Raw genomic sequence first — 24000 nt, 5'->3', positions numbered from 1 at the left:
TTTTCCTTTTTTTGTTTTAATTTTTAAAACTTTATTTTTTTAATTAATTAATTTATTTCCTTTTTGTTGCCCTTGTTTTTACTTTTGTCGTAGTTATTATTGTTGTTTTATTGATGTCATCGTTGTTGGATAGGACAGAGAGAAATGAAGAGAGGAGGGGAAGGCAGAGAGGGGGAAAGAAAGATAGACACCTGCAGACCTGCTTCACTACCTGTGAAGGGGCTCCCCTGCAGGTGGGGAGCCAGGGCTCGAACCGGGATCCTTACTCAGGTTTAAATCTTTATTTATTGGATAGAGACAGCCAGAAATCAAGAGGAATGGGGAAACAGAGAGACAACTGCAGCCCTACACCACCACTTGTGAAGCTTTCCCCTTGCAGGTGGTGACCAGGGGTTTGAACCTGGTTCCTTGCGTACTGTAACATATGCACTTAACCAAGTGCACCACCACCCAGCCTCTGTTTGCAATTTTCTTCTCTTAGTAAAACTTATTATCATATGCTACTGTTGTAGTATGTTTTGCTTTGTGAAATGTAGACACCATGCAAGTATATTTTATTTTGGGGGGAGAATTAATGGCTTACTGTAAATATGGGTTTTGATACATGTGTAAAACTTCTCAAATTTCTACAAAACACTTTCAACTCCAGCCAAGTCCAACAACGACAACAACAAATCCACCCTCAACAACCGAGTCCAAGTTCTGCTTTGTGTTTTCCCTTTCTGTTCTTATTTCTCAGCTTCTTTCCATGAGTGAGATCTCCCCATATTCATCCTCTTTCTGCCTTATCTCACTTAACATGATTACTTCCTAGATGAGGTAAAGAAGGTGAATTCATCATCCTTAATAGCTGAATAGTATACATATTCAACTTTATATAGATGAGAGAGAGAGAGAGAGATTCAACTTGCTTAGTAACCCATCTATTGTTGGATACCTAGGTTGCTTTCCATGCTGTTATGAACATAAGTCTACACATCTTTTTGGAAGGGCATGTTTGATTCCTTAGAATATATCTCTGAGGAGTCAGGCAGTATAACAGTGGGTTAAGAGCAGAAGGTGCAAAGTACAAGGACCAGTGTAAGGATCCTGGTTCAAGCCTCCAGCTCCCCACCTGCAGGGGAGTCACTTCACAAGCCGTGAAGCAGGTCTGCAGGTGTCTATCTTTCTCTCCCCCTCTGTCTTCCCTCCTCTCTCCATTTCTCTCTGTCCTATCCAACAACAATGACAACAATAACTGCAACAATAAAATAACAAGGGCAACAAAAGGGAATGAATAAATATATTTTTTAAAAAGAATATATCCCCCAATCATTATTATCACTAATAAAAATTAAAACTTAATTATTTATTAATTAATTCCAGAAAAAAGACTATATCCCAAGGAGAGGAATTGCTGGATCATAGGATAGGTCCATTTCCAATGTTCTGAGAGTTCTCCAGACTGCTCTCCACAAGGGTTGGAACAATTGACATTCTCACAAGCAGTGGAGGAGTTTCTTTACTCTCTCCCCCCAGCCTCTCTAGCATTGGTTGTTACTGTCCTTTCCTATGACATTCTCGCCTGAGTGAAGCAGTATCTCCTTTATTTGTTGTCTTTATTTGCATTTCTCTGATAATCAATAGCTTGAATTTTTTTTAATTTCTTTATTGGGAATTGATGTTTTACATTCTACAGTAAATACAATAGTTTGTACATGCATAACATTTCTCAGTTTTCTATATAACAATACAACCCCCACTAGGTCCTCTGTCATCCTTCTTGGATCTGTATTCTCCTCCCCCACCCACCTCAGAGTCTTTTACTTGGTGCAATACATCAATTTCAGTTCAGGTTCTACTTGTGTTTGCTCTTCTGAGCTTGTTTTTCAACTTCTGCCTGAGAGTGAGATCATCCCATATTCATCCTTCTGTTTCTAACTTATTTCACTTAACATGAGTTTTTTTACATCCATCCAAGATCAGCTTTTTCATATCTCTATTGCCCTTTTGGATCTCTTCTATGGAGAGATTATTCCATTAATATCCTCTCTCACTTTTTTTATTGGGATACTTTTCATCCCTACTAAACCACCTTTATGAAATGATCCTCCAAAGGAAACTTAGATAAGTCAATTAATGAGAATTAAGAACTAAATAATTAATTGTAGATTTTAAAACTCTTCAACAGATATCAAATGCTTTGATAACTTTGATTTTTTTTATCACAACTGTGGAGTCTTATTTTCCATTTCTACTTTTTTTTTTTAGATTTTGCTTGATTGACTCCTGAATTAAGTTGCTTTTAAAAAGAGCTTTTACGCTTCATGAGTGGTGAAGCAGAATGGCAGGAGTCTATCTGTGTCTTTCTCTCTATTCTTCCCCATCCCTCTCAATGCCTCTCTGTATCTATCCAATAATAACCAAATAGAAATAAATGTTAAAAAAATAAATAAATAAATAAATAAAATTTAAAAGAGCTTTTACTAGATTCAAACAACATTAACCAGCCTGAAATTGAGTTTTTTTCCCCATAGCATTACACTATTACTTTTAAATATTTTTCATTTGTGGTTTGCTTTTTTTTTTAATGTTCATTTGATATCAATATATCTTGGACATATTTTCTGAAGCATCTGAGGTTTATCAGACATTTATTTTCTTTTCATATTTGCTTATGTGCTGAAGGACAAGTGTATAAGAATGTAGTAAAAGAGAATGAAACTATTTCACCAAGGAGATGACACTTTCAGTTAGAATATGTTATGCTTTCTTCAGGATGTGGCAGTTTTACTCACTTTGTTCATGTTCTGATTAATTAAAGTTATTATTGAGTTGCTGTATTTTGAATTCACTGCTTTGACTGGAAGCGTTTTCACCACTAGGACACAAAGCATAACATCAAACAAACAGTTATGATACATAAGTCTGATCCAGATGAAGAGATGGGTAACACAAGCAACTAGATCACTTTTAAGGCTGTGGGTAAAATTTCCAAACAATTAGATGTTGGTTGTTGAGATCTTTCCTTCTAGGAATATAAAATACACTGCACTGCTGAGTCATATGAGTGTAAAGATGGAGGGGGAAAAGAACAACATGCATTTTCAGATATCTGTCATTGTCTCTTTTGTCATCTACTAAGTGAATTAATTTTCTACCAACTCTCCTACTACAATGCTCTGTGATGACTAGCATAAAAACAAAGTGTGCTTGTACTATAAGGTTATATTAAATTTTCAATTTAAAGACACAACTCTGTCATTTTGGCAGATTAGCAAGTATACATTTTTGTCCCTCGTTATTAGTACTTTTGGATGTCTTCTTAAAGAAGATAACTTTAGGGGGTCTGGTGGTAGCGCAGCGGGTTAAGCGCATGTGGCGCAAAGCCCAAGGACCGGCCTAAGGATCCCAGTTCGAGCCCCCAGCTCCCCACCTGCAGGGGAGTCGCTTCACAGGCAGTGAAGAAGGTCTGCAGGTGTCTGTCTTTCTCTCCCCCTCTCTGTCTTCCCCTCCTCTCCATTTCTCTCTGTCCTATCTAACAAGGACGACATCAATAACAACCACAACAATAACTACAACAACAGTAAAAAGACAAGAAGAGCAACAAAAGGGATAATAAATAAAATTTTTTTAAAAGATAACTTTATACCTTTAGATTTTAATACTTGATCTACTAGAGAGTGATAAAGCTTTGAGTTGATTAAGACTTTCCTAAGACACACAAACAAGCAAGTTAAAACAAAGCAGTGGGATAATAATTTATATGCTGCAGGGAGTCTGTTCTAATGTAACAGGATTGAGGTAATTCTTAAAACCCATTTGTTGATGTTAAGTGAGATGAGTCAGAAAGAGAAGGAAGAATATGGGATGATCCCACTCATAGACAGAAGTTGAAAAATAAGATCAGAAGGGAAAACACAAAGCGAAACTTGGTCTGGAGTTGGTATATTGCACTAAAGTAAAAGACTGGAGTGAGGGGGGAGTGTTCAGATCCTGGAACATGATGGTGGAGGAGGACCTAGAGGGGGTTAGATTGTTATGTGGAAAACTGAGAAATGTTATATATGTACAAACTACTATATTTTACTGTAGACTGTAAACCATTAATCCCCCAGTAAAGGAAAGAAAGAAAGAAAGAAAGAAAGAAAGAAAGAAAGAAAGAAAGAAAGAAAGAGAGGAAGGAAGGAAGGAAGGAAGGAAGGAAGGAAGGAAGGAAGGAAGGAAGGAAGGAAGAAAGGCCACTTATTTATATATCTGAATTTTTCTTTCTTTTTTTTCTGCCTCCAGTGTTATCACTGGGGCTTAGTACAAGCACTATGAATCCACTGCTACTGGTAGCCTTTATTTCCCCCTCCATTTTATTGAGTAGGACAGAGAAAAATTGAGAGGGATGGGGAGACAGAGAGGGAGAGAGACACCTGCGGAACTGCTTCTCTACTCATGAAGCAGCCCCCCCCCCCCCCCCCGCAGGTGGGGAGCAGGGGCTCAAACCTGGATCCTTGCATTTCATACTATATATGCTTGTTGGGTAGGCCATCACCCAGCCCCTGAAGTCTTCTTCTCTTTATTTTTTCAGAAGTTCTTTTATTTTCAAGAGCAGAGAAGAGCAGAGCAGTTCTTCAAGATTTCTACTTCCCATTATAACTTTAGTGATTCTGTGTTTGGAATAGTTCACCTGCCTGATCCTTAGACCCTCTCATTCAGGTCTTATGAAGTTTTCATTTCTTCTATGTTTTGAATTACATTTGACTCCATATTAGTTGTTGAGTTTTAAACTAATAATTAAATCTTAAGGAAATGTATTGACTTTTGCCCTTCCATTGCACTACAAGTCACTGGTTCTAGATATTTTAATGTCTGTTCCAGCTAAGGAGGTTTTTAAAGCTGCATCACTTCCCTTTAATACTCAGGTCTCTGCTCAGTCATGGTGACCTTGTTAAACTGTGTGGACCTAATACATGAAGCATAGTAGCCTTTGCTCTGAGGAGTTTGGGATGTATTACAACCTTATGCCAGTTCGTTGCTGACCTTCTCTGCATTGAGAATCCATAATTATCATGCCAAAGAATCCGTGTAGGTCAGTCCCAGCTCTCCTAGAATGAGAAAATCCAACAAACTCTCCAGCTCCAATGTGTTACAAAACGAGATCACTTTTTCTGGAAGAGAATATTTGATTATAAGAACCTTGATGACCCAGTTATTTCCTGATCCTTTCTGCTGTGGTCCTCCTTTTCTGGCCTGTCTCAAAGAAATAAGGTTGATAAACTGTATTAGAGACTTCTGTGATGTGTACACTCAGAAGGTTCTATCAGCTAACCACTTCTGATGAAAGCCTTTTATCAGACTTGACTATCTCATCTTTCAAGTTAAATATTCAATTGGCCGTCTTTCTCAAACTAAGCTCTCATCTTTCAACCCGGCTGAGGAACTTCATGTTTTTATAATAACCTTGGGCTGCATCTTCTTCTAGACACATTAGCCCCTCAAGTTTAAATCCCTTATTTTCTCAGGTATTGGAAAAGCATCTAGTCTTTTTTCATTATAAAGACAGCCTCAGGGGACAAAGGAACCCTCCTGCGCTGCTGGTGGGAATGTCAATTGACCCAACCCCTGTGGAGAGCAGTCTGGAAAACTTTCAGGAGGCTACAAGTGGACCTACCCTGTGATCCTGCAATTCCTCTCCAGGGGATATATGTTGCAATTTAAAATTAAAAAAAAAAAAAAAAAAGACATGGCCGTCATTCATAATGAACTTGTCTGTGTTGCAGCTGGTTTGGGTTTAAACAACCAAAGCCTTATTATGGCAGTACAATAGTATGGGATTTAATATATTAGGTACTACAAAATAAGAAATTATAGGCAGGAGAAAGTAAGCCAGTCTCATAAACCCATGAATTAGTTACCAAAATTTCAGCCTCACAAGATAAACAATTATCAGCCAAGGTAGAGGTTACTCATATGGCTGTAGAGGAGTCTTAGAGTTTACCAGCTAGCCGAGTCACACGTGTTCAGTTCCCAGGAGAGGCAGCTATGGCGGACACTTCAAACACCCTCAGCCAAGATCTATCTGAGCAGGAGAAGCAATGGCCAAAAAGGGCCTGACTTCCACCTGTTTGTGTTTAAATCCATTCAATCCACCCACAATCCATTGTGCGTTTGCACAGATTGTAGTATGCTCATTCACCAGGCTGATGTCAGCCAAGTGCTGTGTCCAACTTCCTATGGTCAGCCGGTACGCTGCGTCACAATAGGTTTATCCTAAGGAACCAAACACACCCATCCAAAAAGATTTGTCTATACCTATATTCATAGCAGCACAATTTGTAATAGCCAAAACCTAGAAGCAACCCAGGTGTCTAACAACAGATGAGTGGCTGAGAAAGTTATTGTATGAAATACAACAATGAAATACTACTCAGCTATTAAAAATAGTGAATTCATCTTTTTTTAAGTTACTTATTTAATCCCTTTTGTTGCCACTGTTTTTATTATTGTTGTTATAGCTGTCGTCGTTGGATAGGACAGAGAGAAATGGAGAGAGGAGGGGAGAACAGAGAGAAAGAGAAAGATAGATATCTGCAACCTGCTTCATCGCCTGTGAAGCGACTTCCCTGCAGGTGGGGAAACAGGGCTCAAAGGGGGATCTTTAGTCCTTGAGCTTCGCGGTACATGGGCTTAACCTGCTGCCCTACCGCCCAACCTCTGAATTCATCTTCTTTACTCCATCTTGGATGAAGTTTGAAGGAATCACGTTAAATAAGATAAGTCAGAAACAAAAGGATGAATATGGGATGATCTCACACACAGACAGAAGCTGAAAAACAAGATTGTAAGGGAAAACAGTAAGCAGAACTTAGGCTGGGGTTGGTGTATTGCACCAAAGTAAAAGACTCTGGGGTGAGGGGCAGGGTTCGGGTCCTGGAACATGATGGCAGAGGAGGATCTAGTGGGGATTCAACTGTTATGTGGAAAACTGGGAAATAGTACACATGTACAAACTACTGTATTTTACTGGTGACTATAAATCATTAATGACCCAATAAAGAAATTTTGAAAAATAAACAAATAAAATAAGACAGCCTCAGGGAGTCAGGCAGTAGCGCAGCGAGTTAAGCGCATGTGGCTCAAAGCACAAGGACTGGTGTAAGGATCCCAGTTCCAGCCTCCGGCTCCCCACCTGCAGGGGAGTCGCTTCACAGGCGGTGAAGCAGGTCTGCAGGTGTCTATCTTTCTGTCCCCCTCTCTGTCTTCCCCTCCTCTCTCCATTTCTCTCTGTCCTATCTAACAATGACGACATCATCAACAACAACAATAACTACAACAATGAAAAACAACAAGGACAACAAAAAGGGAAAATAAATACATATAAAAAATAATACGACAGCCTCATGATGTCACAAATATCTGTTTATTTGATCCAAGTCTATGCATATACTTTCAGTTTACTGAGGGCAGCAAACGCCTTTCTGTATTTTTAAGTTTCATTTTTAATTTTTTGTATATCTTTGTTTATTTATTGGATAGAGACAGCCAGAAATCAAGAGGAAAGAGGGTGATAGAGAGGGAGAGAGACAACTGTAGTACTTCTTCACCACTTGGAAAGCTTTCCCTCTGCAGGTAGGGATCAGGCTCAAACCCAGGACCTTGCACATTGTAACATGTACACTCAGCCCCATGCATCACCACCTGACCCTTCAACTGCCTCTCTTATCAAAAGTTATCACCAGTTATTACTACAAGTCATGTACAGACTAACACCAGTCAACATCTGTTGCACAGTTTGATTTAATTTAGTTGAACTGTTGTAAATATTAAAACCCAATAGGTCCTTGTAATGTGCCAGTGTCCTTAACACTTTAGTCACTCACCTGTCTCCAGAAGGACATTAACAACCTCATTTCTGAAAGTGTTTCCTGGCTGTGTCTGCTATCTGCTTGACTTTGGCTGCATACTAATATATTTCTTTTAATTTCTTTATTTGGGGATTAATGTTTTACATTCAACAGTAAATACAACAGATTGTATATAACATTTCTCAGTTTTCCTCATAACAATACAACCCCCACTAGGTCCTCTGCCATCCTTTTTGGACCTATACTCTCCCCCCCACCCACCCCAGGGTCTTTTACTTTGGTGCAATATACCAACTTCAGTTCAGGTTCTACTTGTGTTTTCTCTTCTGATCTTGCTTTTCAACTTCTGCATTAGAGTGAGATCATCCCATATTCATCCTTCTATTTCTGACTTATTTCACTTAACATGCTTTCTTCAAACTCCATCCCAAGGTGGGCTGAAAACAGTGAAGTCACCATTTTAATAGCTGAGTGGTATTCCATTGTGTATATACACCACAACTTGCTCAGCCACTCATCTGTTGTTGGATACCTGGTTGCTTCCAGGTTTTGGCTATTACAAATTGTGCTGCCAAGAACATATATGTACACAGGTCTCTTGGGATGGGTGTGTTGTGTTCCTTAGGATATATCCCCAGGAGAGGAATTGCAGAATCATAGGGTAGGTCCATTTCTAGCCTTCTGAGAGTTCTCCAGACTGTTCTCCACAGAGGTTGGACCAATTGGCATTCCCACCAGCAGTGCAGGAGGGTTCCTTTGACCCCACAACCACTCCAGCATTTACTGCTGTTACCTTTTCTGATATATGACATTCTCACAGGAGTGAAGTGGTATCACATTGTTGCCTTTTTTTGCATTTCTCTGACAATCAAAGACTTGGAGCATTTTTTCATGTTTCTCAACCTTTTGGATCTCTTCTGTGGTGAATATTCTGTCCATGTCCTCCCCATTTTTGGACGGGGTTATTTGTTTTCTTGTTGTTGAGTTTGGAAAGTTCTTTATGTATTTTAGTTATTAGCCTCTTGTCTGATGAATGGCATGTAAAGATCTTCTCCCATTCTGTGAGGGTCTCTTGGTTTGGGTAGTGGTTTCTTTTGCTGTACAGAAGCTTTTTAATTTGATGTAGTCCCATAGGTTTATTTATACTTGCCTTACTATTCTTTGTAATTGGAGTAATTTCATTAAAGATGTCTTTAAAATTGATGCGGAAAAGAGTTCTGCCAGTATTTTCCTCCAAGTATCTTATAGTTTCTGGTCTAACATCCAAGTCCTTGATCCACTTGGAATTTACTTTTGTGTTTGCTGAAATATAGTGGTTCAGTTTCATTCTTCTGCATGTTTCAACCCATTTTTTTTAATACCGTTTGTTGAAGAGACTCTCCTTTCCCCATTGAATAGTCTGGGCACCTTTGTCAAAGATTAGATGTCTATAAGTGTGGGGGCTTGCTTCTGGGCTCTGAATTCTAGTCCACTGGTCAGTGTGTCTATTCATGTTCCAGTACCAAGCAGTTTTGATTACAATGGCCCAATAATACAATTTGAGAACTTGGACTGTGATGCCTCCAGTTCTGTTCTTCCTTCTCAAAATTGTTTTGGCAATTCTAGGTCTTTTCTGGTTCCAGATAAACATTTGTAGCATTTCACCTATTCTCCTTTAAAATGTGGTTGGGATCTTAATGGGGATAGCATTAAATTTGTATATGGCTCTGGGTAATATATTCATTTTAATGATGTTAACTCTTCCAACCCATGAACATGGGATATCTTTCAACTTCTTTGTGTCTTTTTCTATTTCCTTGAGTAGTGACTCATAATTTTTAGTATACAAGTCTTTCACTTCTTTTATTACATTTATTCCTAGATATTTTATTGTTTTTGTTGCTATAGTAAAAGGAATTGATTTCTGGATTTCATCTTATTCAAACTTAGTGTTTGCATAGAGGAATGTTAATTTTGTAGTTGACACCTTACTAAATTGCCTGATGATTTTCAAAAGCTTCTTTATGGATTCCTTAGGTTTTTCTATGTATACTATCATGTCATCTGCAAATAGGGAGAGTTTGACTTCTTCTCTTCCAAAGTGTATCTGTTTAATTCTTTGCTCCTGCCTGATTGCTATGGCAAGAACTTCCAACACTATGTTGAATAGTAATGGTGATAGTGGGCAGCCCTGTCTAGTACCTGATCTGAGGGGAAATGCTTCCAGCTTTTCACCATTGAGTATGATGTTGGCTCTAGTTTTGCTATATATAGACTCCACTATCTTCAGGAATTTTCCTCCTATTCCCATTTTTGTAGTGTTTTGATCATAAAGGGATGTTGTATTTTTTTCAAAGGTTTTCTCTGCATCTATTGATATGACCATGTAGTTTTTGGTCTTGCTTTTGTTGATGTGGTGGATCACGTTGATTGATTTACGTATATTATAGCAAACTTGCATCCCTGGGATAAACTCCACTTGGTCATGATGAGCAATCTTTTTAATATACTGCTATATCTGGTTGGCTAGAATTTTGTTCAATCTTTTAGCATCTATGTTCCTCAGAGATATTGGTCTTTAGTTTTCTTTTTTGGTTGTGTTCCTGTCTGCTTTGGGTATCAGAGTGATGTTGGCATCATAGAAGCTGAGAGTATTCCTGTGTCTTCAATCTTCTGGAAAACTTTTAAAAGTAGAGGTATTAACTCTTCTTTGAAGGATTTGTAGAATTCATTTAAAACCATCCGGTCCAAGACTTTTATTCTTGGGAAGGTTTTTCATAACTGTTTCAATTTCATTAGCTGTGATGGGCCTGTTCATGTTATCTAGTTCCTCTTTACTTAATTTTGGAAGTTCATAGGTATCTACAAATGGACATAGTAAATCATCCATTTTTTCCAGGTTCTCTAGCTTGGTGGCATATATAGTTGTTCATGGAAACCTCATATGACATGCTGAATTTCTGTGGTGTCTGTTGTGACATCTCTTTCATTTATGATATGATTTATTTGGGTCTTCTCCCTTTTTTGTTTTGTAAGTGTGGCTAAAGGTTTGTCAATTTTGTTCACTCTTTCGAAGAACCAACATTTACTTTCATTAATCTTTTGTATGGTTTTCTTATTTTCAATATTATTGATTTCTGCCCTAATTTTAGTGATTTCTGTCCTTCTGGTTGCTTTAGGGTTCCTTTGTTCTTCTTCTTCTAGGTCTTTAAGATGTGTAATCAGGCTGTTTATTTGTGCTTTTTCTTGTTTCCTAATGTGTGCTTGTATGGCTATGAACTTCCCTCTCAGTACTGCCTTAGCTGTGTCCCAAATATTTTGATAGCTTGTGTCTTCATTTTCATTGAACTCTCGAAACATTTTGATATCTCCCTTTATTTCCTCTTTGACCCAGAGGTTCTTAAGTAGTGTACTGTTGAGCTTCCCCATTTTGAGACTATTACTAACCTTTTGTTGATTGTTAAGTGTTAGTTTAATTTCACTGTGGTCTGAGAAGATGCTTGAGATTATTTCAATGCTCTTGAATTGGCTGATGCTGTCTTTGTGGCCTAACATATGGTCTATCCTTGAGAATGACCCATGTGGACTTGAGTAAAATGTGTATTCAAGTTTCTTGAGATGAATGACTCTGAAAATGTCCAATAGCTCTAGTTTATCTATCTCCTCATTTAGCTCCCTCATGTCTTTATTGATATTCTGCCTGGATGATCTGTCAAGTTGAGAGAGTGGGGTGTTGAAGTCCCCTACTATGACTGTGTTGCTGTTAATATATCACTGTAGCTCTTTCAGTCGATGTTTGAGATATTTAGATGATTTCTCATTGGCTGTGTAGATGTTAACAACTGTTTAGTCTTCTTGGTTGACTGATCTTCTGAGCATTAAGTAGTATGCATCCCCCATCTTTTTTAATTTTATTTACTTTTAAGTCTATCATGTCAGATATGAGAATAGCTATTCCTGCCCTTTTTTGTGGGCCATTGGCTTGTATAATAATTATCCATCTTTTCACTTTGAGCCTGTGTTTGTCTTATTGAGTTAGGTGGGTTTCCTGAAGATAGCATATTGTTAGGTTGTTTTTTCTGATCCATCTTCCTACCTGTTCCTTTTAATAGATGAATTCAGGCCATTGACATTTATTGATATCAAAGATTGAAGATATTTTAACACCACTATTGTAGATTTTTAGAGTGTTCTGATATATGGCATATTTATGGTGGTCTGACTGTTTATAGGAGACCTTTCAGGACTTCTTTCAGGGCTGGCTTGGTGATAGTTGATTCTTTCAACTGTTGCTTGTCTGAGGAAGTTTTTATGCCTCCATCTAGTCTGAATGACTGTCTAGCAGGATACAGTAGTCTTGGTTGAAAGCCTTTCTCATTGAGCACTCAATAGATATCTTGCCATTCTCTTCTTGCCTGTGTTGTCTGTGTGGAGAAATCTGTTGCTAATCTTATGGGTTTTCCTCTGTAGGTGACTCTGTTTTTCTCTTGCAGCCTTCAGGATCTTTTCTTTATCCTTATTCCTTCCCATCCTAAATATGATGTGTCTTGGTGCCTTTAAGTCTGGGTTAATTCTGTTTGGGACCCTCTGGGCTTCTTGAGCCTTTATGATGTTGTCTAGACTAAGGAAGTTCTTGGCCATTATGTCCTGTAGAATGCTTTCTTCCCTTCCCTCTCTTTCTTCCTCTGCTAAGCCAATAATGTGTATATTGTTTCTTTTTAAGTCATCCCATAGGTCTCTTTTGTTGTTTTCAGTATCTCTTAATCTCTTTTTGAGATTTCTTACTTCTTTTTTAGTTGTCTCTAGTTCATTCTACATCTTGCTAATTCTGTCTTCAGCCTCATTTATTCTTTTCTCTCTCCCCTCTACTGTGTTCTGGAGTTCATCTATTTTGTTACCCTCTTCTGATACTGTTTTAGTTTGTTCAGCTAGTTGTGTTCTTAGCTCAGCTATTTCAGCTTTCAGTTCTCTAATAACCTTGAGATAATTAGTGTTTTCTTCCAGGGTCTCATTTGTTGTTTCTGTATTTCTGTTGACAATTCTTTCAAACTCTTGACTCACTCCTGTGACTATTTCCTTAACAAGAGTTTGGAGGTTGACCTTACTAATTTGTGGTTCGACTTTGGAGGGGTGGGGTAGCTGGACTCTTGTCCTGGTTCATTTCTCCAATATTTCTTCTTGTTGGTTTAACCATTCTATATAGTATGTTATAAGGTCCCTCTCTCAGTACTTTTCAAATAACTGATCACTCTTTCCTGGATTGACTTTTGTCTAAGTATGGTACTTAAAGAGTTCACAGTTGTGGAAACTGAAAGTTGTTTCAATATTATTTCAATTCCTGAGTTGGAGCACAGAAGCTGTTAAAAGCTTCTTTTGTTCTTTTTCTTCCCTGTAGGCAAGGGGAGCCCCTGGGCTTTTAAACTTGAAGTAAGTTTCTTAGCTTAATCACTCACTCCTGATCAAGAGATAAGTCAGAGTGGGGGAGATATAGCACAGTGATTTTGCAAAGAGACTCTCACACCCCAAGGATCCAAAGCTCCAGGCTCAATTCAGATTCTGTGTCCAGCCAGGCAGCACGGCTGGGCCCTGTGAGTTTCTAAACAAGTCCTGTTTATAGTCTATAGGTTCTGAGGCAATTATTCACCATGTTCTTATCAGGAGAGCAAATGTGGAAAGGCTCCCTCTATACAGCCCCACTGCTAGGCCACTGAGGTATAGCTTTTCTCCTGATTTTCCTGGTCAGTTCTCTGTTCCCAGATGTCAGTACAGGTCCTCCCCCCTGCTGCTCCAGCCTCTGAGGGCAGTAGCAATGGAGACTCACAGTTGCATTTGGTGAGTCTTAGGGAAGTCCTCTCCTCCCTTCAGCAGTCATTTTGTTGGTAAAGCAGACTGGAGGTGGTGCCTCAACTGGTAAACTGATGGACTGTTACCAGCAGCTCAATCTTTCCTTAGGCTCCTCCCTGTTCAAGAGCCATACGTGTTTGCACTCACTGGTGGTTTGGTGGGTTCTTGATGTCCTTCTAGTCCTGCCTTGTTGCAGTCCCAGGTGGTCTCCTTTGATATTCCTAGGTGACCTGGGAGAGGAAAGGAAAGAAACACAGCTGCTGCTGCTCCATAGTCCTGCCTCGAGAAGTCTGGCTGCATACTAATATTAAGTTGGGTGTTTGGTTAAGTAGCGTCACATACTCCATAAAAAGAACACACAACCCTCACTACATGCAGTACTCCTAACTGATTTGAAAGAAGTCATTTGACACTGAAAAGAATTACCTTTTGAGTAATGCTTTTTTAGAGAAACATCAGCTAAAACAGTTATCTCTTCTTTCACTGTCACATAACATTTTACCTTCTTTTCGGACAGGAACAACTGCACTTTATTTATTTCTTCTTATGCACCCTTCCATCATCAGCAATCTCCCCAACCCAAAAACATTTGAAGAAGTTCAATTCTTTAATGGAAACAACTATCACAAAGGAATTGACTGGTAAGAAAAATAATAATAATAAATTCCACTATTAACTAATGCTCAGTCACTGCAGAGCAATTACAGATATATGTATAGCATCTACATAATTATAGAATAAATGTGTTATCCTCAATTCTACCATAGTGAATTAGAAATTAATTTATAATGATGATATGTTTAATCAGTGTTGCCTATAATTTGATTTGGACAGCACAATAATAATAATATTTTTCTGGTAAATTACTATTATTAAATAAAAATATTATAGAGTATTTTTCATCAGAATTATTCATAAGGTTATTTAAATTCTCCTTAAACATACAATTATTTTGCTGTGCCTAGAATTTTTTTTTAACTGAACACATAATTTGTCTTTACAATAATGCTCAAGGAAACAAATCAGTGATTTGTTTTATTTGATGCCCTGTGACATGTATCTTCATTAACCAAGAGACCGTATATGCTACATTATAACGCAGGTTGATATTTATCATGCAAATAGTAACAAAGCCAGTTCCAAAACTAGATTAATTCTAATCATACACTTGCATAAAGGGGCTATTAATTTGCATTTGACAAATTAGGCGAAGATGTTAACATCACAACTTTTTCCCTCAACTTAAGTAGAAGAGAATTAATACTGGAAATGATCTCCACTCTGGTGATTTTTCTATAGCTCTATTCCAGGTTGTTGTTATTTTTTTTTTAAGAAAGTATGACCTCAGAAATATGGACTTCCACTTCCCAGCTATAAAATGCAAATCTCCTCCTAGGGAAAATTCCCTCAAACACTACTCTGTAGCTTGCACCTCTGTGTCAACTACATGCGTGAGCTTCCCTTAGTGGAAGTCCTGTCATTTTGTACATGTAGCAAGTATTAGAAGGGAGCAGAGGTAATCTGGCCATCAGAGTTGATCCCATCCCAAAGAGAAACTTTTCCATTCTTTAAAAGACTAAATGAGAGCCAGGCGGTGGCACACCTGGTTAAGTGCACACACTGCAGTGTGCAAGGACCTGGGTTCAAGCCCCTGATCCCCACCTGAAGAGGGAAAGCTTCACGAGTTGGTGAAGCAGGGCTGCAGGTGTCTCTCTGTCTCTCTCCATCTCTATCTTCCCTTCCCCTCAATTTCTGTCTCTAATAAAAATAAATAAAGTTAAAAAAAAAGACTAAATGAATTTTAGAATCGCACTAAAGTTATTAAAAACACGGTATGGATTTTTTTTCTCTTGGCCATGGAACACAAAGTGTTAAGCAGGAGTGTAGAGGAGACTTTTGAGTACTTCACATTTGAGAAGCATAACAAATGTCAAAGAGGAAAATCAGTGTGTTGTATGAATTCTTAATTGCTCTCATTATTTATTTCTAGAACATTTGAGGGTTAGAGGAGTGATGAGCTGTAAGGAGGGTTACATGCATAATTAAAGCCTTGAACTGAATTAACCTCGGAACATATTGATTCCATAATCTACCCACAGAGGAATGTTCCCACAGCATATGGAGGGGTGAACTGACTGAGGCACCACAGGCTACACTGGCAGGAAATAGTCCCTTAATTACTCAAGATAGACTATAATGTGTTCACATCCCTACACATACTACAAATTATACTCAAGCTGAAAGGGGAAACAGCTCTGCCCTGATCTGCTTAGTATTTTATAGCCATTTTGACTTTACACATTTTTTTCCTCTTGTGTATTCTTAATTTCCATTTCAGAATTTTTTTCTTTAAAGTGTGAAAACATAAATATACTATTTTTAAGATGTTTACTAGGCAATGCAGTGTGATTTGGTGTTTGCCAAGGGTAAACTTAATTTTTCTGCATTTGGCTTTTGATAGCAAAGAACATCAGCCTAGGTCTAAAAGTCTTTCCCCTATTTCATCTTGGTCCTCTATTTCATCTCACCCCTTTCTCTGTCTTAAATAGTAATACTTTGGGTTGTCTTTACATTGAAATATGTAGAACAATGATTAGTTCTACTATTATAGCAAAAAAAAGAATTATAAGATGATATCAATATACATAAAATTGTTCAAATTATTTGCTATCCAGAGAAAGACAGGAAAAGTCTAGACCTCAGAGTAAAAAATTGTTTTTTGTTTTGTTTTCTTTTCTTTTCCCTACCTTCAGGTATATGGATTTCTTCCCTAGTCCATCCAACATTACAAATGACTTTCTATTTGAAAAGAGTGCTAACTACTTCCATTCAGAAGATGCCCCCAGACGAGCTGCATCTCTGATCCCCAAAGCCAAGATCATCACCATTCTCATCGACCCCTCAGACAGGGCATATTCTTGGTACCAGGTATGAGACAGTAGAAACAGTGATAAGAACATTTGATCATTACTTGAACGTAAGCAAAGGTACATTACCAAATTAAGTTCGGATGTAGTAAGTTAAATGTTTGAGAGTAAGCCTCTAGAGAGAGAGAAAGAAAGAAGAGCTGGGTGGAGAGAAAGAGATGAGAACTAAGATTTGAATATGTGTTAAACTGGATATGAAATCTCATGCAAAAATCTTAGAAAATTACGAATTAAAGAGTGAGTATTTTAGCGAAACCATGTAAGCTTGAGAACTGCCATTCTTAGTTGACAAAATTAAAAGCAGATCATTTCAGCAACTATGTGGTAAATAACTTGAGTTCTTAATTTGTTTTTTTTTTACTTTCTTTTTCTTTTCTTTTAATATTTATTTATTCTCTTTTGTTGCCCTTGTTATTTTATTGTTGTTGTCATCGTTGTTGGATAGGACAGAGAGAAATGAAGAGAGGAGGGGAAGACAGAGGGGGGAGAGAAAGATAGACACCTGCAGACCTGCTTCACCACTTGTGAAGTGACTCCCCAGCAGGTGGGGAGCCGGGGGCTGGAACCAGGATCCTTACACTGGTCCTTATGCTTTGTGCCACGTGACACACTTAACCCGCTGAGCTATGGCCCGACTCCCTTAATTTGTTTTTAGAAAGGTCTGACAAATCAGTAGGAATTGATTAATTAATAAATTATGTCTCTAGAAAAAGAAAGATAGTGAGACGATACACTCACGCAAACACGGCCACTTAATGATTCATATAAAATTGAACAACCTAATTAGGTGTCAACAAAACGCAAAATCTAAGCACCATTATTTTTTATGTCATCCAAAGTTGTCACTTTTTTATTCTCCCTGCTGAAAGGAAAGAATGCTGAAGGTAATCAGACATTTCAGTAGATGAATTTGTTGGGAAATGTTTTCAGAAAACTACCATGGTGACAGCAAAAGGCCTGTAAGGTTTTTATGTTGAGCTACGGTCCCTCTACTGAAATCGACCAGAAGGACAACTTCAAAGGAATAGGCAAATACTGAACCCTTCAATTATATATCAGAGTACTATAACACTAATAAACAAGACAGAAAAAAGAAGCATCCAACAACATAGATCTGCGCATGCTAAAATGGGATATTTTACTGCTGTGTTTCATTACAGTTTTAATCAGTAGGATGATGTAACATTGTGATCACTCTAATATGTTAATAGATGGTCAAGCAAAGATAAAGGTACATAATTAAAAACTGTGAATGTGCTGTGAGAGACTGTCAGAGTCAACGAGAACATACTCTAGAGAAAAGAACATCACGAGAGAGAATCATAAGGCTCCTATTCTTTGAGCAACTAGAAGCCTTTGAAATAATTATATTTTAGAACAATTCTCTCTTCAGTGACTTGACACAGTTCTACAGTCTTATAAAATCATGGTTACGTGCATATGTCATGTGTGCAAGCCGCCAAACTCTATAACAAAGTCCTGTGTCCCACTCTCCATAATCCCATAATTCTTATAGAGTCCAAGATACAGGTTGGCTACCTTTACTTTTTTTTGTATGTGCTTTGATCTAATCATTTATATTCCAAATATAAGAGAAACCATATGATAACTATCTTTCACTTCTTATTTTATTTCACTTCACTTAACCTCCAGTCCCATATGTTTTGTCCCAGATGATATAACCTCATTCTTTTTCACTGCATAATGGTATTGGAACGATTTTATGATCCATCAGTACCTCTTCTTGGCATATACCCCAAAGACATGGAAACACTAGTACAAAGAATAGAAACCGCCCCCTTCTGTTAATAGCTGCGTTTTATACATAACCAAATTATGGAAGCATCCTAAATGCCCATTGACATATGCCTGGTAGAGATACAGATAAATATAGACATTCGTAATCTTAATCCAGATTTTCTTTTGGAAATTACTGTACTTTCTGCAATTTGAAGATTGAACTGGAATGGAACAAATGCATACGCAAAGAAACCAAATTAAATCCGACAGGAATAGTTTTACTGAGAATTGTAGGTAGGTAGCAAAGATGAGAAGAATATGAAGGAGTCGAATGAAGCACAAAGTATCCAGAGATGTTCAGGAATTGATATCTATAGAAACTGATGGAAAAAAAAAGTGCCAAGGATGAAGAATGACTCAAATTTCCCTTCTGGAGAACTGAATGATACTTATATATCCCCATGCTAAAAGAAGCAAGGAGGAAGGAAACCAGAAGTATGTTTTAGGTAAGGGAAGACTAAATAAAGTCTTGAAACAGATGGTAAAAATCATTGTGCAGGGATAATATAAAGTTGACCGATGAGATGCAGAACTGTGCAGGGATAATATAAAGTTGACCAATGAGATGCAGAACAGTGGCAAAGGCCTAGTTTGGGGTTAGTAATCTGAAATTTAAAGTGGCAATAATGTGTAGGTACTAAGTCCCAGCGATGTGAATGCAGTTGTGTATGTTTGTTTTATGCCTGGGCAAACATGAAGAAAGCTAACAGGACCTTTGAAAGAAGGTCAAAAGTAATTTTCACTTTGCCTGCTTTATCTCATCTTTTCAGAATGTCTTCAATAAGCATATGAATAGGAGTCAATGCTAGTGGATAAGAAAAGATAAGACCCTGAGAACTGACTTTTTAAGTGGGTGAGATTCCAAACAGAGCAACTGGATTAAAGACCCATTCAGAAACTACCATTCAAATCAAAAGTTAGTGTCTTCCCCAAGAAAATTCAGTATGTCTCTTTCTTTTTTTTTAACTCATATTGCAAAAGAAGTTAATCTTATGTTTTTAAGTTGTACCCCCACTATTCAGGTGTTACACTTTAATTAAAATATTCAAGTGTAACTACTCAAGGAAAATGTTGCATATTTTCCCCGAAAAAAAAACCATGGCTACTCCTTCAAGTAGATTTACGGTTCTTCCTTACCACACACATAGAATAAAATATTTTACATGTTTTTTAATATTTTTGTTTTTATTTATTTATTATTGGACAGAGACAGATAAATTGAGAGGTGAGGAGATAGAGAGGGAAAGCTACAGAGAGACACCATGTCCCATCCCCTGCATTGGAAACTTCCCTATTCTTTATCCCTCTGGGAGTATGGACCAAAGATCTTTATGGGGTGCAGAAGGTGAGAGGTTTGGCTTCTGTAATTGCTTCTCTAGTGGACATAGACATTGACAGGTTGATCCATACTCCCAGCCTGTTTATGTCTTTTCCTAGTGGGGTAGGGACCTGGGAAAGGGAGATTCCAGACACATTGGTGAGGTCTTTTGCCCAGCGAAGTCAGGATGGAATCATAGTAGTGTTTACAAGTTGGTAGCTGAAAGGCAGTAAGCTATAAAGCAGGACAAATTGTTTAATGAACAGGCACCCAAAGGCAAGAGTACAACACATGAAATTAGGGGTCTTTGAGTGGGAAGATGCTAGGAAAGTCTATTTTAGGTATGTTCCAAGAGACCCATGACTTTAGTAAATTTTGCCTGAACCTGATAGCTAATGTGCAGGTGGACTAAAATATTGTCTGGGAAGATGATGTCAGAATTGAGAGTAGGGCTAGAGAGCTGAATTAGGGCAGAGAGTAGCTCCCAAATATGAAGAAAGTACATAAATACCATTAACTGTAAACCTCATTGATCTAACCTAAGGCCCATGTATATTGCTGGTCATATTATTATGCTAGTCTTGCTTGCACTAATATAAAGAGTTGCTGCTAAATTGGTATAAATCAATCTAGAGCAGGACCTATAGTCCCTTGTTATCAATGCTCTGAGCATAAAAATTATCATTCCAATGTACAAAGAGTGATTATACTTTTTCTTCACATTATACTCATTAAATATAGTGTATAGTTCCTGCACACTCAGCAAATGCATGTAAATACAAGAATGTCAAGAGGATCACGTCTATAGTTCTTTACTAGAGAAAAATGTCAGAAAATATACAATAGAAAGCCCTTCAAAATTTTTCCAGCCCTATAAATCTACCACTCACAAGTTATCCATTATCACTCATCCTTCCTTATATTTGTTGTTATTTCTAATTTATACATAAAACACACTTCTTCAAATATTCTGGCATATACTTCTATGCTAACCCTGTAATATTTTAGAAAGAAAATATGTATATTTTCTCTTTTTTATTTCTTTATTGGGGGAATTAATGTTTTACAGTCAACAGTAAATACAATAGATTATACATGAATAACATTTACTCATTGTTGAGTGTGTAAAGGTGTGAGACGGTATCTCATTTTGATATCCTTTTTTTAGTTTTTGACATAAGAATACAACCCCCACTAGGTCCTCTGCCATCCTGTTCCAGGACCTGAATCCCCTCCCCCTCCACCCACCTGTAATATATTGTCTTTGCGTTAATGTTTAGATATCTTGTAATATCAATGTATACATCTCATTCACCTTCTCTCAGCCTTACTTTATTTTCTTATTAGTGATTTAATATTGATTTACAAAATGGCAAGATAACAAGGATACAGCTTCACACCACTCCCACCACCAGAATTCTGGATCCTCAATCCCTCCATTCTAAGCTACAGCAGTTCTCCCAAGTCTCAACCTTCCTTTAGTTCTCTTACTTTTCATATTTATTTTTCCCTACCTATCAAAATATTTCTCATTATAATTTTAGCTAAAAAGTTTCCATCTAAAAAAAAGGGGGGGATCTCGAAATGAGATGCCATCTCTCAACTTTACACACTCAGCAGGAAATAAGAAGTGTTGACGAAGATGTGAACAAGAAGGAATTCTGCTACACTGGACGGGAATGCAAATTGGCCCAGCCTTTGGGAAACAGTATGGAAAGCCCTCAAAATCAATCAATCAACCAATATGGAAATGGTTTATGAACCTGCAATAACACTCCAAAGCACATATTCAAAAGACATGAGAAAAACTGTGCAAAGGGACATATATACTCACAGCTGCTTTATTCACAGAAGATGACTTTGTGTCCTTAGGCACCAAACAGATGGACCCCAGGTGATGATGCTTAGTGAAATAAGTGAGTCAGTGAAAAGACAACTACTCGGTTGTTTTTGCTCATATGTGGAATATAGGGACTTGAAATATATGAACTTGCAATAAAAAGGTGATCATTTAGAATTGCGAGCTGGGGGCAGGTACAGATAGAATGATGGTTATGCAAAAAGGTTCTCATGCATGAGGCTTCAAAATCTTAGGTTCAATCCCTTGCACCAACATAAACCAGAGCTGAGTAGTGCTCTGGTAAAAAGAGAGAGAGGGAGAGAGAGAAAGAGAGAGAGAGAGAGAGGCTGATTTGTTGCCTGAACAATAGCTATAGAATACCCAGCAGCCTTTTCTTCTTTTTCCTACTTTTCCTGATAGAGATAAAGGGAAGAAGGGGCCAGGCAGCCGAGTGAGGGTGCACTGGGTTACACACACATAGTACCTGCAGAAGGCTCTGGGCTAAAGTCCACAGGCTCCCCACCAGCAGGGAAGGTCGCCTCACAAGGGGCAAAGCAGGTCTGCAGGTATCTATCTTTCTCTCTCCCTCTCTCCCTCCGCCTCCTCTCTCAATTTCTCTCTGCCCTACTCAATAAAAAGGCCATCAGGAGCAGTGGATTTGTAGTGCAAGCACCAAGCCCCAGCCATAACCCTGGTGGCAGAGAAAGGGGTGGGGGTGGAGGGAGAGAATAAACTAGGAGGGAGAAAAAGGAAGATAGACACCGCTGCTCATGAAGCATGTGGGGACTGCGACTTGAATTTGAGTCCTAACACATGGTGACGTGTGCATTCTACTTGCTGTGCTCTCACCTGGCCCCAGGTGTCTCTTACCTTACACCTGACACATAAAGACAAGCCACAAGCTTATTTGTGTTTGGCATATGTGGAAGGCTTTTACTTTAAGCTGTTTGAATTATACATGCACAGGTACCAGTGGCAAAATGAATGTTAAAATACTTTAAGCAATATACTAATCTCTAGTTTTAATGTATGCGTTTTTCAGCTTAGTTTTTTATTCTGGCATCATTTGGTTTTCATTACTTTTTCCCCCAGGGTTATTGCTGGGGCTTGGTGCTAACATTATAAATCTACCATTCCTGAAAGCCTTTTTTTTTTTCCTTTCTATTTTATTGGAAGGGATAAAGAGAAATTGATAGGGGAGGAAGATATGAACAGGGAGAGAGAAAGATAGATACCCACAGACCTGCTTTACTGCTCTTGAAGCATGCCCCCCTACAGATGGGGAGTGGAAGCTCGAACCCTGGTCCTTGATAATACTGTGTGCACTCAGGAGGTTGCACCATAGCCCAACCTCCTGTTTTTCATGACTCTAGTCAAGGAAGGAGCATACATATACAAACATGAACCACACACATACATGTATGCAGGCATAAAAGAAATTAATTGTACAACTGAATTCCTTCTTAAAGCACCAAAGATCACATGAAGATCCAGCCGCCCTGAGGTTTAATTTCTATGAAGTTATTACAACAGGACACTGGGCTCCATCAGATGTAAAAACTTTGCAGAGACGATGCCTACTCCCTGGATGGTATGCAGTCCACATAGAAAGATGGCTAACTTACTTTGCTACTTCTCAGGTAATGTCTCAAAATTCATTTCTTCTGTCCTTTCATATCATGATTGTGTGTGATGACAAACAGGAAATATGAATTCACATTGCTAAAAACAGTGATTCAAGATCAAGTCAGACATCTGGGAGAAAAGTAGATTTTCAAATTTTTATCTCAATAGAAATATTAAGATGTTAAACACCTCAAGGAGTAGTAGTGCAGTCACTTAGACAATATCTTTCTGGAACTCCATGTGCAGAGACCTATGTGTCTGTCTGTCCTGTGGGACTCTTTTTTTATTAGTGACTTAATAATGATTAACAAGACTGTAAGATAACAGGGGTATAATTCTACACAGTTCCCACCATAAGAGATTCTTTATGGGGTGCAGAAGGTGGGAGGTCCGGCTTCTGTAATTGCTTCTCTACTGGACATAGATTTTGGCAGATGGATTCATACCCCCAGCCTGTTTCTCTCTTTCTCTAGTGGGACAGGACTTTGGGGAAGGGAGGTTTCAAAACACATTAGTGAGGTCATCTACCCAGAGAAGTCAGGATGGCATCATGGTAGCACCTGCAGCTTGGTGGCTGAAAAGCAGTAAGCTATAAAGCAGGATAAATTGTTTAAAAAACAGGAACCCAAAGGTAGGAATAGAACAAATGAAATTAGGGAGTCTTTATGTGGAAAGAAGCTAGAAAGTCTATTTCAGGTATGTTCCCAGGGACGTGTGACTTTAGTAAATTTTGCCTGAGCATGATAACTAACATGCAGGTGAACTAAAAATAATTGTCCGGGAAGATGGTGTCAGAATTGAGAATAGAGCTAGAGAACTGGATTAGGACAG

The 24000-nt window shown here is 38.2% G+C and overlaps 1 protein-coding gene across 2 annotated transcripts in view; it reads left to right on the top strand.

The window, feature by feature from the left end:
- The window catches only part of LOC103120541 (bifunctional heparan sulfate N-deacetylase/N-sulfotransferase 4), a 329220-nt gene that overhangs the window by 294717 nt on the left and 10503 nt on the right, over positions 1 to 24000 (top strand). For both annotated transcript variants that reach the window (XM_060176966.1, XM_060176961.1), the window contains 3 exons: positions 14176 to 14299; positions 16412 to 16586; positions 23013 to 23183. In XM_060176966.1, the coding sequence (XP_060032949.1) occupies positions 14176 to 14299; positions 16412 to 16586; positions 23013 to 23183 (470 nt within the window). The remainder of the gene's footprint in view (positions 1 to 14175; positions 14300 to 16411; positions 16587 to 23012; positions 23184 to 24000) is intronic.

The sequence above is a fragment of the Erinaceus europaeus genome, chromosome 2 (assembly GCF_950295315.1).
Source record: "Erinaceus europaeus chromosome 2, mEriEur2.1, whole genome shotgun sequence".
Lineage (NCBI taxonomy): Eukaryota > Metazoa > Chordata > Mammalia > Eulipotyphla > Erinaceidae > Erinaceus > Erinaceus europaeus.
Note: the sequence above shows the minus strand (reverse complement) of the source record. Positions and strands in the feature narration are given on the sequence as shown.